General features: G+C 37.0%; 2 protein-coding genes across 5 annotated transcripts in view; one reads left to right on the top strand and one right to left on the bottom strand.

Annotated features, from left to right (window-relative positions):
• Positions 1 to 17,222, top strand: part of LOC120631423 (apoptosis-stimulating of p53 protein 1) — a 395,044-nt gene that overhangs the window by 213,156 nt on the left and 164,666 nt on the right. The window contains exons 1-2 of one of the 4 annotated variants that reach the window (XM_039901001.1): positions 1,083 to 1,285; positions 11,833 to 12,399. The exons of 2 other annotated variants lie outside the window; for them this stretch is intronic. In XM_039901001.1, coding sequence (XP_039756935.1) covers positions 11,953 to 12,399 — 447 coding nt within the window. In that variant the 5' untranslated portion in view covers positions 1,083 to 1,285; positions 11,833 to 11,952. Of the gene's footprint in view, positions 1 to 1,082; positions 1,286 to 11,832; positions 12,400 to 17,222 lie in introns of those variants that run through there. One more of the 4 variants, XM_039900999.1, reaches the window with a different exon arrangement.
• LOC120631422 lies at positions 3,170 to 8,846 on the bottom strand. Its single transcript, XM_039900997.1, has one exon. The coding sequence runs from the start codon at positions 8,738 to 8,740 to the stop codon at positions 3,404 to 3,406; it is 5,337 nt and encodes a 1,778-aa protein (XP_039756931.1). The 5' UTR covers positions 8,741 to 8,846; the 3' UTR covers positions 3,170 to 3,403.

Raw genomic sequence — 17,222 nt, 5'->3', positions numbered from 1 at the left:
ATCACAACTGTATTCTGATCTGCCGTCGCCACACCGCTAACCGTCGCAACTCGGCTTATGTAACATTTCAAACATTAATATTTAGAATAAAACAAAATATACCCAATGATAATTAGGTATATACTATTCAGGATAATTGCAAGATATAAAACGAGAAAGGGTGTCAAACCGAAAATATTTATTTTTCGACAATGGACATCATTTATTTTTTGATTGACGGCAGGTCGAAAATACTCGCAAACTTAAATATCTACGATAATAAATATTGTTTACTAAAGCACTCTCAATACTGTTAAATTGTAAGGATATTAGCACCAGATTCAAAGTACTGAATAATTTCTTCGGTTGATAAGTCATCATGATTTTTATGTTGTAAAATGTACTTTATTTATATTAGACTAAGGATAATTGTTATAAGTACGAGTAGATGTAATACGTAAGTTTAGAAGATAGTGACCGCTCAGACAGTTTTGATTTGGTGCAGATGTTTTGGCAAGCCCCCAAGCCATCAGAGTTCGAGACAAGGTCGCGGTTACGCAGCCATATAATGTAAAAGTACTCTGTTATTATGTTTTTAGTATAAAATATTTAATATGTGCTTTATTTTTTTTTAATTTACTTTATATACAAGACCAACTGTGTGAAGTATAAATGGATACATGTATTTGTATATAATATGTATAATAGTATTAGGTATCCAGTCTAATTTGAATAATATAATTTTACCACTTCAATGTTTAAAAAGTGGAAAAAACACTGAAATTATTGCATCAAAAAAACAAATAGAATAAAAACAATTTGCATTTGTTATTCAGATCAAATATAAGCATTCATTCGACCGTCCTACGCAGTACGGAGTACCGAGGTAGCTGTTACGGATAGACAATAAAGTTACTGCCAAGAAATCCGATTTCTCTTATATTCTAGGCATAAAAAACATGAATGGCTGATTCAGCGGATGTCATCGAGCTCAAGAAAATAGGAAATATACGTGAAGTTATTATATGCGAAGAGTATTACAAATATAGAACTTCAGTCGCGTCAGTACTCGCGCGGCGCGTGCGTCGCCGTTAGCAGAATTTTTACAAAATACGAGTTAATAACGCGTTATTGAGTGTAATTGTTGTAACTATTAACTAATAAACAATCCAATTTGTACACGGTATCAATAAAGTGAACGGGAATTAGATTATTCAGTAAAATAATTGCATTTTAAAACAAAGGATTAATGATATAAATGAACACCAAATAATTTAACACTACCGCATTTTTTTGGAATAAAATTGTAAGTAAACCTTGAGTGATATGAGATTTTATGATTATAACACGAATTACGATTTTATGATTATAACAATTAATGCGTTATTGTTATGATTCATGGAAATGCAGGCAATATATTCAAAATGATTTGGCGAATCGCTTTATTAAACATTTGGTAAAATACAATACGGTTGTGAGTGATAAAGTAATTGAATACACAAAATGTTAACCATAATTTAACGCTTAAAAAAAATTTTTTACAAAGTAGAAATAACCGTGAAATTAAAACATAAAATTAGATAAAATATAGGTAACACCTGTCACAGAAACATTAAGAGTGCGGTTCAGAATGTGGTTTTTCTAGATCCAATAATAGGTTATGAAGTGTAGTATCACGATAAACGCCGGTTCAACGTTAGATAACGTTATTGTGACATGGAAGAGTATGTTTACAAAACAGTCATTGTTATTGTCAAAACATTCTGCATTCTCGACGCAACGGTCATTATTTGGGATTTAAGAAATCATTAGCACACGTAAGCAGGCCCCCAGTACATCTAAGACATGTCATAGGTATTTTACTTCAAACATCTAACTTTTGATAGATTGTGATTAGTGTCGTGTACCAAGCCGCACTCAGCTGCTAAATGAAGTTGAAAGAACTTCAACAAAGAATCTTTGTAGTTTTTCGCAGCAAAAAATAGATATGTTATTCTTGACCGTATTTCTGACTCAACGGTTTTTCCTTCAACAGCATGCCGTAAAATTTTCTTAATAGAAAATTAAAGTCGGAGTTACTTTTAATGAAAATTTTAAACACGATTTATTAGTTGGTTTAATATTAAAAAAAGGTCATGTCACGCTCCGTGTGTGCATCTGTTATAAAAGTGCTCCTATTATTCAAATATTACAATGTCAAGTGCACCAATTTATACGTAATATTCAGTTAGGTATATATCGTAAACAATATTTCTCGTATGTATAGAAGTCAAAATATGTTTTGAACTCACTTCGTTGTTTTAAATTTAAAAGGATGATGTTGTTGCATTCAGTGACCTGGATTATTTCACAAGCGAGAAGTCGACGGATTTAGAGTTTGCACCAACGAGCCAAATATTTGTTACTGTTTTTATTTATCGCAAAATCGAATTAACTGTTTGCACAGCGTAATGAATGTTTGAACTTCCACCGTATTTTATCTGTGCAAGTATTTTTCTCTTACATTTAAATCTAGAGATTTGGACAGATGAGACTCCTCGCCCTTTTCGAATTAATATTGCGAGAGAGTTTTACAAGCTCTGTGTATTAGTGAACTCTTAATTATGAACGATATATTTAGAATTTACTAATTGTATGCGCCAAGTTATATTAAGTTATTTAAGATTTTTATTTCGAATGAGTGGACTGTATTTTTTGCGGTAAATTGGTGTACAAAAGAAAGATACAAGGAATCAGAGCACAAGGAAGACAGCACTTACTTGACCTTATTTTTCATGGGTAGGAGCACGCCGTCCGTTGATCCAAATATTCCTCACGAAGTCCTCTCTTCTCGAACACCACCACTTATGTTATATTTCGGCACACACATAAATATGGGAATTATGCTTAAAAGGATCTCATTGAAACTTTTAAGGTATATTATGATATTTTATGGCTTATTTTCAGGCAGCCAGTAAACTCGTATTGCCCGTTACTTTTCGCAATCGGAAAGCAAGTCGTCCGCAAACGTCTTAATCGTTTGCTTCCGTTAATTTAAGTGACAGCTCTGCGTTCTAGTGTTTTTGAGGCGTATGAGGGCGCCAGTCTCTTCACGGAGAATCGTTCAGTGCTGTTTTAGGTTGGATATGGGAGAATAGGAACACCAATGAAATTTTAAATTATTATTTAAGACTTAATTATAACTTGGCGCAACCATCCACCCGCCCTTAAAGGGTCACCTTTAAGAAAAGCTCTCATAAGGTATGAGGTAGAATTGCCTCTTTTAAGAACGCGTATTGCGCATGGGCGTATTTCATATAAGTATGTGTATATTTACGAAAGTATATTAAAAAATATTAATTATTTGTAGAATTATTATAAAAGAGAATAAAGTCTTAACGTATGAGCTACTTAGTACTAAATTATGAAACTATAATTGTTACGCTTATTGCGTCGGAAGAGGGCATAAGCGAACGACCGGACGGACGTAAGTTCTCCCGGAAATTTTAACGGTCGCTACGCGTATGACGCCGTCTTTCGAGGGATGCACTTTCTCTACTACTGCTAGAGGCCAAGCCAGAGGCGGTACGTTGTCATTTATAACTACGACGACAGTTCCCGGCGTAATAGGTACGGAAGGCGTATTCCATTTCAAACGAACTTGCAATCCGTGCAAATATTCCATCCTCCAACGATTCCAAAACGATTGGACCATTTTATCTATTAACGAGTACCTGTCAACCAAGTTAATTTTGTCTGGATTGACATCAGGCGCAGGCAAGGAGAATAGAGGCGCAGTATGTAGGAAGTGACTTGGAGTAAGAGCCGAAGGTTCGGCAGGGTCAGAGCTTAGTATTGTTAGCGGACGCGAATTGAGAAGACATTCGACCTGAATGAGCACAGTGCAAAGTTCCTCATAAGAAAGGAGCTGTTGCCCTATGACCTTGAACAGGATCGTCTTAGTCACCTTGATCATACTTTCCCATGAACCTCCAAAGTGTGGGGAATTGGGACAGATGAATTTCCAAGTTATGCGATTTTCAGCGCATTCCTGCTCTAGCTTCGGGTAATATTCTTCTCTTAGAAATTTATAGAGGTCCCGAAGGTAAGAAGCAGCACCCTGGAAGTTTTTAGCATTGTCGCTATGCAGCACCTGAACAGGACCACGACGTGATAGGAATCTTTTAAACCCGGCGAGGAAACTGGGGGTGCTGAGTGAGGTAGCAACCTCAATGTGCGTAGATCTCGTAGTGAGACACGTGAACAGCACAATATAAGCTTTCTCGCTGTGTACGCCACGGCGGCGTACAGGAACGTATGGTATAGGACCTGCATAATCGCAGCCGGTGAAACTAAAGGCTTTCAACGCTGGACGTGTACGTATATCAGGAAGATCCGCCATCAGCGGAATGGTTGGACGCGGTTTAAATCTAAAGCAAGTATTGCACATATGTACTCTTTGCCTGACAATACGGCGTGCCGACAGAATCCAGTACCTCTGACGAAGCAGGGCCATTAGGAGTTCGGGTCCAGCATGTAAATGTTTAATGTGGTAATAATCAATGATTATATTTACCACGTGGCCATTGCGAGGCAATATAACCGGATGTATTTTTTCAAAGCTAAGTCCAGAGTTGGCGAGACGACCGCCAACGCGGATAAGTCCATCATCAATAAATGGTCTTAGGCGATTAAATGCCGGTGAACATGTTTTATTATTTTTAATAAGAGAATATTCTTCAGCAAAATGCTGATTTTGCAGAGCGCGAAGCATTCTATTCTCTGCGAAATTTAAGTCGTCAGCGGTAACTGCACTAGTGCCGCGACGAGGCAGTAATTTAGCAAATCTACAAATGTATACAATTATACGTAGAAGTTTGCTCCACGAAGAAAAACGGAGAGCAAGCTCGTGTAAGTCGTTCGGGAGTATAGGTTTACACACAGTGTGTATAAGAACCTTCTTCTCGGGTACGTCTTCAATAGACTCTCCCTCTAGAGTTTTGAGTGGCCACTGAGACGGATGCATTGATGCCCATGGTGGACCATGCAGCCACAGAGGGTGTGAGAGAAGCTTCTCAGGAGTTACACCTCTCGATAGAATATCAGCAGAGTTCTCAGTGCCAGGGCAATGATAAAAGTTGTCTGGTGAGATATTCTCAGTTATCTGTACAACGCGATTCGCGACAAAAGTCTGCCATCTATGCGGTGAACTTTTTATCCAATATAGGGCGACTTTGGAATCGAGAAATGCATATGTAGCCTTGATTGGGATACGCTCAGAGTAAGTGTCATGTACTGTACGAAGCAATTTCGACAGTAGGACGCCACCTAATAGTTCGAGACGAGCAATTGAATGAGGTTTCGTCGGCGAAACTTTACTTTTCGCACAAGCAAGACGCACAGTGTTACCAGTAGGGGAGCTAACGTGTAAATAAACGACAGCACCATAGGCTGCGAGACTAGCATCTGATAGTCCCAGGAGAGTGACCTCACAGTCTGTTGTCACGCCCACATGACGCGGTATGTGTAGCTTATTTAGAGCTGGCAACTCATCGCAAAACTGTCTCCACATCTTAATGATGTGTGGTGGAGCTACAGTGTCCCAATCAAGATTTAATTGCCAAAGCATTTTAATTAATATTTTGGCATACACGACTGTGGGAGCAACGAAGCCCATTATGTCCCACAGACGGGCAACAGTCGACAAGATGGAGCGCTTAGTGCATGTCACATCGTCGGGCATAGAAATTTTAAAATAGAAAGCGTCATTTCCAGTAGACCAATGCAGACCAAGTATTTTATGGTGCATGGTTTTGTCAAACTCCACTTCAGTCGGAAGTTTGTGGGACGCAGGAAGGTTATCTAAGACCTCGCGAGAATTGCTGTTCCACTTAACTAATTCCCACTGTGCACCCTTAAAAAGATCGATCATCTGCAGCGACACAGTGACTGCCTCTAGTTCGCTTGGAAGCGAGAAAGCTACGTCATCCATATAAAGCGCGGGTAGCACAATGCTATTCGCTCGTGGATATTTTGCGCCGTCGTCATTCACCAGCTGTCTTACCGTGCGCAGTGCATGGAAGGGACTGGAAGTGAGACCGAAACAGACTCGATTGAACTGGTATAGCACAAGAGGGTCTTGTGGATTAAAGCGGTATAAGAAGCATTGATAGCGACGATCAGCTTCGCGCATAACGATTTGTAGAAACTGTTCTCGGCAGTCGGCTGTCATTGCCACTGCATGCAGACGAAAATTCAAAATTATTTTAAAAAGATCTCCCTGTAAATTTTGACCGGAATGTAGCAGATGGTTCAGTGCCTTTCCAGAACTAGAACGACAAGAAGCATCGACGACTAATCTCAGTCTCGTCGAGAGTTTGTCTTCACGTAAAATCCCCGTGTGTGGCATCACGTAAATCGGAACGGGATCTTTAGAATCATATGAAGGCGCGGGAGAAATATAATCTTTCGCGAGATAACCTTTTATGACGTCATCATATGCCGACCTCAATTTATTCGAAGCTTCAAGCTTTCTTTCGAGGCAGATGAAACGTTTCTTAGCTATGTCCAAAGAATTCCCTAGGGAATATAGATCCTCTTTAAATGGCAGGCCGACAACGTATCTGCCCGTATCGGGATCTCGGACAGTAGTCGAAGTGTAGAAGTCTTCGCATTCATTATCATCAGGATTCTGAATGGAAGCGGAAGGAAGTTCTTCAAGTTCCCAGAAACGCTTGACTAAAGAGTCAATAGCAGGAGGCTCTTGAACGAAACAACATGTCAAGGCCGTATGAGTATTTATAGTAGGTATCGTAGGCGCATTGCCCATGAACACCAGACCTAACACCGTGCGCAATGCAACGGGCACCGACGGGTCGCGACGTGACGTATGGACGTCGTCGGGGAGAAGCAAATGTGGAAATAGGGAAGCTCCTATTAAAGCATCAATTTTATCAGGTACGCCGTAACTCGCATCGGCAAGCGGAATACCTTTAAGGTGTGATAGGACTGCCGTATCTATCACAGCCGTAGGTAATTTGTCTGTCACTTTATCAACAACAAGTGGCGAGATATTAAAACTAACGTTATCATCAAAACGCGAATAAAACGTCAAGTCAACCGAGCTGGATTGTACAACCTTCTCAATTCCACCGAACCCCTTCACGATAGTACGTTCTGTGAATTTAGTTTGCAAACCCAAGCGATCACAACATTCTTTTGAGAGGAAATCGGCCTGCGAAGCAGAATCCAACAATATACGTATAACTTGCCGTTCACCATTACAGTCGTAAACAGCAACTTGTGCGGTAGCCAATAAGACAGTAGTTCGCTTGTCTTCCACACGATTCATTAAATTGCTATTATACACCTGCGTAGCGCTTGTAGACGGGCTTACGCGCGTAGCGCACAGTGCTACGTCGGCGCGATCATCCGCTACGGGCGATGACGCGGTAACGGTAGGTGCGTTCGGTGGCGGCATGACGGTATTCAACTGAGGCGCGCGGGAATGTTCCTCGCGCTGGTCAAAGTGCAGCCTTTTGTTATGTTTCTGACCACACGAACAGTGCGGGGAGACTTCACATTGCCCGACTTTATGTTTTATAGACAGGCAGTTCACACAGGCATTCTTCTCCTTGACGCACTTAAAACGTTCTTGAGGAGTTAATAATTTATTAAAGTCAACACATTTATATAAATGCGCATGTGTTATATTTCTACATAGACACTTGGACGTAGGCTTATCAACCGTGCTTATATAGGCCTGATACTTCGGCGCATTGCCAGAAGTCCCGTTATTCAAATGTTTTATATTTTTATTATGACGCGTATTAGAAGGGTTTGTGACATTCGTATTCGTACGCTCAAACACCTTCGCGCGTGTTGTGATAAATTCCACAAAGTCGTCGAAAGTAGGTATATTCTTACCGCATTTAATTTCAAACGCGCGTACACTCTCAGTATCGACCCTTTGTGTAGCTATATGTAGTATGATAAGATCAGCTAGGTTATCTAACTTTAGGTTTTTTAAAGCGCTTACTGCGCCAGCGAACCGGTCTATGAAATCTTCAAAGTTAGTCGCAGAGGGAGTCTGAAAACCCTTATAGCGAAATAATTCATGTAGGTACGCGGAAGTCAACATACGTTTATCATCGAACCTATTGACGAGTGTTTGTAAAATGAGCTGATAATTCTCAGCACACGGAGAAATTCCAGCGATTGCGCTTTTTGCCTTCCCTGTCAGCTTCGGTAACAGATAAAATAGCTTTTCTGCATCTGTGAGTGATGGATTATTATCTACTACTGACTTAAAGGTCGTATAAAACATCTGAAAAGATTTAATGTCACCATCGAATTCTAATATCGATATGGGAGCTAGCTTCGGCTTGGCTTTTAGCAGCGCGGAGGTCGCATTATGTATTTCTGGTGTCGTATTTAAAGTTGAGCATTTTGTATGAGTTCGTTTGACCCTATTATACAAAGTCTCAAAAGCATACAGACTTTTGTAATCAGGTTTTGCATCTGAATTTAAGTTTAATAAACGTGTATTATAATCGTCTACAATAGACTCGAACTTTAAACGCAATGAATCAATTTGTGAAGATTCGTCTAGAAAATGTTCTCTTTTTTCAACGTTCGTATGAACATCGGGTTCACGAGATAAGTCAAAGACATTTTGCATGATACCGAATATAGCTTCACGTTTAGCAATTAAGATAGACAGTTTAGTATCCTGAATCTCCTTATCACTTTCGCTAGTTTTAGAATCTACTTTAGGAGGCATTTTACTAAAGTGTAAGTGAGACAATTATCTAACGATCACGAAATACCTATATTTTTATGTGAGTATGATAGGTTAATAGCCAATCATATACTGGTAAATTAAGTAGGTCGCGCAGAGTGCGGATAATATGCGCAAGCGCGCTTCGTTCGATATTACGCGTGGTCGGGTTATATCGAATGTTCGATCGACCAGAGGTTCGTATAGACAAATCTCGACCTTATATGCTAGGTCTTACGACTCTTGAGTAAATGTTTCACAACCGAAGGTACTACGATAATTAATAATTGCAAGTTTTAAGATTTGTTTTAATTGTTAATTCAATTTAAATACACTAATATTTATCGAAATATACATAAATATGTGTAGATAATTAGTATGTCTAACTGGGGAAATAGCTAGCTCAATGCTATAATGCCGCTTATGCCAGTATTAAGACAAAGAAAATAGATGACGCAATGACCTATTTTATTTAAAATTATATTATTTCAATTATTAGAGCCTATAGAAGTATTCTAACAAGGAAACTAATGCTTCAATACGTTAATATGAAGGAAATGCTGTAAATATCCGGCTCGACGGAACCAAATAAATATGTATGCGCCAAGTTATATTAAGTTATTTAAGATTTTTATTTCGAATGAGTGGACTGTATTTTTTGCGGTAAATTGGTGTACAAAAGAAAGATACAAGGAATCAGAGCACAAGGAAGACAGCACTTACTTGACCTTATTTTTCATGGGTAGGAGCACGCCGTCCGTTGATCCAAATATTCCTCACGAAGTCCTCTCTTCTCGAACACCACCACTTATGTTATATTTCGGCACACACATAAATATGGGAATTATGCTTAAAAGGATCTCATTGAAACTTTTAAGGTATATTATGATATTTTATGGCTTATTTTCAGGCAGCCAGTAAACTCGTATTGCCCGTTACTTTTCGCAATCGGAAAGCAAGTCGTCCGCAAACGTCTTAATCGTTTGCTTCCGTTAATTTAAGTGACAGCTCTGCGTTCTAGTGTTTTTGAGGCGTATGAGGGCGCCAGTCTCTTCACGGAGAATCGTTCAGTGCTGTTTTAGGTTGGATATGGGAGAATAGGAACACCAATGAAATTTTAAATTATTATTTAAGACTTAATTATAACTTGGCGCAACCACTAATATTTTATTAGTTTATACGTTGAAGCTATTTTTGGCATAGTCTGATGGCAAGAAATAAAAATATTTGTGTAAACGTAAATATTATTAAAATTAAATTGTTAAAAGAAAATGTGCTTAATCGAAAACTTCCTTATTTAAATTATCACAAAAAGAACGCCTCCATGCATTTTATTATCCTCCCGTAATAATACGGGTACCTTAACAACTTCCAGTACATGGAGCCGTAACCAATAATTTTCTCGAGACGTCACTTACTAATTCACAGTGACGTGCCCGTGAGCATCTTAAATAAATCCGACGCAGACACAACAAGCCGCACTTAAATGTCAGGACTGTAACAAAACCGCTCAGGAATAACGCTAACAGAAGACATTAATTGATAAGACGTTTATTAATAAAAGTGATTTATTAATAAAAGTAAAGACATTTATTAATAAAAGTGATTTAATAAATTTGGGAGTTTATTTTGAAATATTAGTTTTAATAATAAGCCTTGATCTTCTCAAAATAAAGAATATAATGAAGGAGTGGGTATTGGTGTAACTACAAGCACATGAGGCTTAACACCTGCGCCTCACGTTGATGGACACAGGGTAACACTTTTCAGGATGTGTTCCTTGCATGTGCTGCAAAGTGTTGCTCTGTTTATAGGCGATAGTTAACCACTTACCATCAGATGGGCTCGAATGGTGGGTAATTCATCAATTATTAACTATAAAAAAAAATGAAACAAAATGTCAATAATATCAAAATAATACTCATTTAAGCAGCAGTATTGCGGTGGATTGTTGCAGATTGTTGTTGTTTTCTTTGATATTTCCCCTTTCATTAATTCATATCAATGAATTACTAAGCTTTAAAAAAAAAAAGTGAGGTTTGAGGGTGTCATTTCCATACAGTCAGACAAAAATATCTTTGTCTTAAGTGTGTGCACTAGTATTTAGAGTCATTGCACCCGAAGCAATATGATGAGTTCGCGATCTCACTAGAACAATATGTCAAAGTTCAATGCAAACAACGAATGATATTCGTCTAATAAGTCGTAAATCTTCTTATATTTAATACACAAATATAGCTTATCTATTTTGTCTATAATTATTACTAAGTATTACTTTTATTTTTGGTTATTTTTCTTCAAGCACTGTTTTGAAGGATCAGATTGCCAACGGTTTTAAAAATAGATCTGCCATAGTAGACCTGGACACGACAGACGCCGTCAGCCTCTAAAACAGAAGATAATATGTTATATATTATGCCCTAAACCGAAGTCCCTTAACAATCGTTAAGGGTATTGTATAAATATTTTTACTAAAAATATTGTGTGCCAAGTAACTGTATTCGTTGGTGTGAAAAAAACTATATTTAAAATCGTGAACCGATTCCGTTTAGCTAGAAACAAAAATAGTGAGAACTCGTTGTACCTGTCATCGAGCGTGTAAAATTCTATACGAAGCTTTGCAAAGGTTGTTTTTTCCAATTTTTTTTAAATTAAATTGTTCCCTCGTGTCTGTGTCATGTTGAAAATGTTTTGACGCGTTAAAACCATTATCAAAGTACAAACCATGTGGTTCGGGACAGGTGCTGAGAAGGATGATAAGGGTCGAGCTCCCAAGCCTCGTTGGGCTAATTACTTATCGTATTTACGCTCAGTTACGTATACTTTAGGTACCCAAACAAATTGTCATCCTACGGTGCATATTACGCACCTATGTATATTACGAAATTAAAAATTATTATATTAACCAATCAAATCATGTTTGGAGTTCTAATTTAATTTTCTATACAATCTCGTCTTTGCACGGAACGATTTAGTAAGAAAATCTACGATTCATCAGAATAGATTTTTAATATTTCTTCAATTTCATAATGAAATCAATTTCATAATGCAACAAAAATGCGCAGTAATGTGGCAAACCACGCAATCATTTTCAGATTGCAGATTGAAATTAAATCCGTCCAACGCCCACACGTTGTCTGCATTTTATCATTCCCTTTGACACAGTGGACTAACATAAACATTTTAATCCATCAACAATATTTACATTCGTAACAATGGAGTGCGGACGTATAATAAATGGACTGAGATGGAGTGGCTATTCTTTCGCTTTGACTGACTCAAATACACCGTCCGTCTCAATAGAGGATTGTGGCAGTGAGGAACAAAGTGCCGCGTACGACAACTATCTTATAACTTATCCGGAAGATGACGGAGATTCTGCTTCTATCAACAAAGACTTGAACGAGTCCTCAAAACTTGATCACTACGTAAACCCCGTATTTATCTCGGACGAAGTTTTAAAGGGGGAGATAAGTGAGGACGCGGACGTTGAAGAACTAATGAAGAATGAGGCAAAAAAGTTCGAGGATTATAAGTTTTGCGAGGCAGTTAACGACTTCGACATTGAGTTGGAATCTGGCGAGGCAATCCCTATAGTTTACCTTTCAACAACTCGTGCGGCCAAATTGCAGAGGGCACTACGACTAGCTGGACTTAAAAAGGTCAGTAGCTTGCTCTCTCTTCTCATATTTTTGAATTTTAAGGGGAATCATAATTTTTTACTCTCAGACGTTCCTTGCGTGTCGTACTTTTTTCTTCATTAGCTTTTTATGAGGTTCACATTAATTAAAGGTTAAGATGAAAATAATTTGCTAATATGCTCGTTTAGTATGCCTACTGCACATTGGAGGAGTATAGTGGGTTTTAGTTTTGATTCGAAAATATGTTGCGAACTAAAAAACTCATAATTATTTTGAGTTCGTTACTAGTTTTATAGCTCGTGACTTGGCCCATTTCAAATATTATTTAAAGGTGTCGAAAAATGAAATTTTTAGGAAGAATAAACTCGTAAACATCGTTGAAATTAATGTTATATAGCACCCGTAGAATCTTACCTTTTAATTAAACACTGTTTGCAATTAATTTCCTCAGCTATTTTTAAAATTTCTTGAGAATTTCCAGGCATTAGTTTATCTATTATTATCAATAGTTAATCTTTAAATTTTATACTGAGTTTACGCCGTGTATCTTTTATTTGTATTTCTTGACCATTACATACATTATTGCGCCACAAATAAACTGTAACATTAAATAAAATGAAATTTCGACTTTCTTCCACTCAAAATATGTAATTTTATATTTATACTTTAATATAAAAATAGAAAAAACTGCTTTATAGACATGTTTTTTTAACGGTTTGTCCAAATGTATATCTACGCTTGATTCATTCATACATGAGATCAGACATAAAATTGGAAATAAGTTGTTAGCGATATCTGTTCTAGATCAGAAACTTGCGTCTTTTTAATAATTAACAACAGGTCAAGGTTAAGTCTACCTATGTTTATTCTAAATTCTTTAAAGGTATTATTCTATTCGAAGCATTTATTTAACGTACGTAAAGCAACAAACTTTTCTGTACAGCAAGTTTATATCGTGACTAAGTTTATTATTATCGCAAAGTTCGTCGAGCTGTTAAGTTCAGTTCAAAGTAGTTATTGTAACTTTATTTAAGCACAACGTTTGCAACTAAAACTAAGTAGCACTAAACAGAACAGCGATGTCTTAAAAGTAATACATTAACTTTCAAAGGATTTGCTTAGTCTTTTATTAGCTCAATATTTGTTAAATGTTTAAAAAAAAAATTATAATAATAATAATCTATACTGTGTTTCATTTTTGTGGTTTCTAATAACCTGGCAGAATGGCTAAAACTGTGTAAAAGTTATGATCTAATTAATTAATTATTTTTTTCCAATTTGTATAATGTAGTGAGAATGAACTGTTTTATAATGTTGTTTTATTACGTAACCAAGAGAGAATTAGAATGGCTTGACTATATTTTAGGATAGTTTATTAACCTGAAAAATATAATATGGTTAATATGAAATAGATTTACATCTTGGTGCCAAAGAAACTGAACGGGTTCGTGCTATTTGGCATTCAAGTACCTTAAACTTTTGATCGCAGTTTACTTTTTATCACCAAAAACTCAAATATAAATGCGAAATTAAGTTACAATCAGAACGGGCAGAGTACCAAGCATACATATTTAACAAAAAATATTTAAATAAATATATATAAAGGTAGCGAAGCAAAGGTGACTTTCATAAAAATAGACTGAAGATAGGTTGTCAGGAACAGGATGGATGTAGAAAAGCGGAGGTGGGCAGGTATCATTTTGCCGACATCACCATAACTCCCGGTAGTCTTATGTATAGCTAATGGTGCTTACTTCACTGTGATATGATGCTGTCTTATATGTGAATCGTTTCATAACTGGAACTCACAAGGATATCGAATGCCCTTTGAGTTCTTTCTTCTTTCTCTTGATAACATCTTTAATTGTGGATCGCATTTCAGCGCTTTCCGAATTGAGATCCCAGAGTCCAAGCTATGAAGATCCTGTAACAGTATTGTAATATTTTATTCCACATAGAATATCTCAATAAAATAAAACAATAATACTTTGAAGAAACTAAATTGAAAGTGTATAATATCATATTACTGTCGTATAAAATCCACGCCGCGTCGGATTTACAATATTCATTTTTATTCTCAGCGTGTGCATCTAGAAGTATTGTTACCGCCGCCTTCCGTGTCGCGACCTACAAAGCTAAATGACAGATGGAATTGATATTTCCCCGAGAAAACTAGACTATTGGGAAATGAAAGTGTTCTATTTTTAATTTTTTTTCGGCGTAGTTTGATGTGTCAGGCCATTGATTCAATATGTTACTACTTATAAGCTCACTGCATTAGGCCGTAGAATCTGTAAAAATATAAACTAGCGACCTTGAATGAGCGAGTTTGAATGTCGCTCTGGTCACCTGCACTGCCCCCACTTTGATATTTTTCTAAATCTCTGATATTCTTTAATATATTCATTTTATGATATGCTGAAATTTGATCCAAATGAAATGAGGTCGTACCTATTGATTGAATTGGATAAGGAATAATACTGTGTTGTTTAAAATACTTTTGTAAATAACCTATAATTTTTTTTGTAAAAATGTAAATGATGAAAATCATTTTTGTAGGTTATCGTTTGGAGACAAACATATACTATCGCAGACTTTTTTGTTTGTAGAATAAGGTAGTACATTATTTGATCATGTCGATCAAATGAAATGTTTCTACTGTGTTTGGAGAGCATTTGCAATTTTATCGCGAAAAATGTGCTTATTTAAGATATCACGTTGGTTGGCAGGCGTTGATGAGTGGAAAAACTTCGCTTTAGCCTTTGCAACCTAACACAATGCACTGCTTTCTTATTGTTTCTTTTTGTTTTCTCCCAATAAATGTATTCTGTCTTTATCTGGAAATCTATGGACAAAAAACAAGGCAAGGCAAGGCAAGGTTAACGACGAGGCTGCTTGGTATCAGGCACCGCTCTCATCTCTCACAAGATAGAAAAATTTATTATCATTGTAAACTGTAAAATTATGTTGAAAAAGAGCAATCTGCCGAGTTTCATGCCGTCTCTTATCTGTGGAATCTGCCTTCCGAACCGGTAGTAGAATCACTACAAACAGACTGACTTGACGTTTCATAAGTGCTTGAAATAAATGTTTTTTTTTATTTTGTCTTTAGTAGGAAAATTATCTCTGTAGAGAGAGAGAGAGAGAGAGAGGTATCGAGACCTTCGTGTCTCTTAATGATCGTGTCTATAATTTTATTAAGATTCCAATGTGAGCTTCAGTTTTATTAACGTTACCCGTCTTCGAAAAGATATTCTATTAGTCGACGACCTCCGTAACGCAGTGGTGAGTGCTGTGGTTTTATAACTAAGAAGTCATGGTTCCATCCCCAGCAGGGACAATTTCAGAGTTACAATGCAACGCGAGCTTTTAAACACTAGCTGGGGCCGATAGCGTTAGTTGCCTAACTTCGAGCAGATACAAAAACACCTTGACAAAGCCCAAATATTTACCTATTAACTCTTGTCGTGGCTCGTAAATCAATCTTAGGACCTCGTAATCCTAGTGAATAGGTTAACGACAAGGTCAATGCAGTCAGAGGTGTTAATAAGGTTTAAATATTTTTAAGGCAGGTGGTGCGTTTATGCATGTATGAAATGCAGGCCATTGTATGTAGTGACGATTAAAGTTAAATGAACGACACTTTTCCATAACAATATGAAAACTGAGACGATTCAATTCTCATTACACTATGTTACCTGTGCAGGGAAATGACTGTAACTTCCTGTATCACGGATGAGTAAGTCTCTGCAAATATATTTTTGCTGTTACCATCAACCGTATTTGTAAACTATAGTGACTGTTTTTGCTTAAGTTCCATAAGTACGTTGGCGTAAAAACAATATTACATTTGCTGCTACTATGTATCTTTTATTAAAGTAATAAAACCTATTTTAGTTCACCATAGTTTTTCATTTAATATGGATTATCGCACTCTTCCTACAGCTGTGGCATATTTAGTAACATGTTATATAGAGCACATTACAACAGGTTACATGATATAGTGATATTTATGTTGGCTTTGGAAAATATAGATGTAGCCACCTAAAGGCCACCTAATTCTTTTTAATATTATAAATGCGAAACTGTGTCTGTTAATTTATTTGTTACCAATTTTCGGCTCGACCGTTGAGCCGATCTTGATGAAATTTGGAACACACGTAGCTTGCATCCTGGAGGTGGGCATAGGATAAGATTTAACCAGAAAAAGCTGCTGGTTAAAGTTACCCGTGGAATTTAAAACCTAAGCATGACTCGACCGATTAACTTAAATTGGTGAAATTTTGCATAGAAAAATTTTACATCCTGCAGATGGCTAAGGGAGGCACAAACAATACGGTATAATCGCAATAGCTACAAATAAAAATAAAATTTACGCAATCGCTAAAACGGTAAAAGCTTAAAGTATTGTTTGTGCTAAGGTTAACCTTAAAGAATCAGGGCATCGATCTTTGCTGCTATTTAAGGAACCATAACTAACCCTGGTTTTTTATGATCAGCGTATAATTCGACGAACCGAGTCAAACTTTTCAGTTAACTGAGTATCAAATTGGTATAGTTTTCTGTTAGCTCTCCATACAGGATCAGGCAAAGCTGACTCAATGTAGAATGGAACGTCCGCATATCATGATTGGGTATCATCACCCGTCCAAATACGCGATCATGATACGGGTTGGAGTTCCGGATACAATGAGTTGATCGTGTAAATGTGTAAAAACGCATCTAGTACAGCGAGGTTACTATACATTTGATGAATTCCTCAATGACAAGGTAGAATGGAAGCAGCCAACCTCGCTCTCATCTCCCGCAAGATAGCAAAATGATTGTAAATGTTGATGTTGGAA

Source organism: Pararge aegeria, chromosome 18, assembly GCF_905163445.1.
Source record: "Pararge aegeria chromosome 18, ilParAegt1.1, whole genome shotgun sequence".
In the NCBI taxonomy this organism is placed as follows: Eukaryota; Metazoa; Arthropoda; class Insecta; order Lepidoptera; family Nymphalidae; genus Pararge; species Pararge aegeria.
The sequence above is the reverse complement of the archived record's forward strand: the minus strand, read 5'-3'. Positions and strand labels throughout refer to the sequence as shown.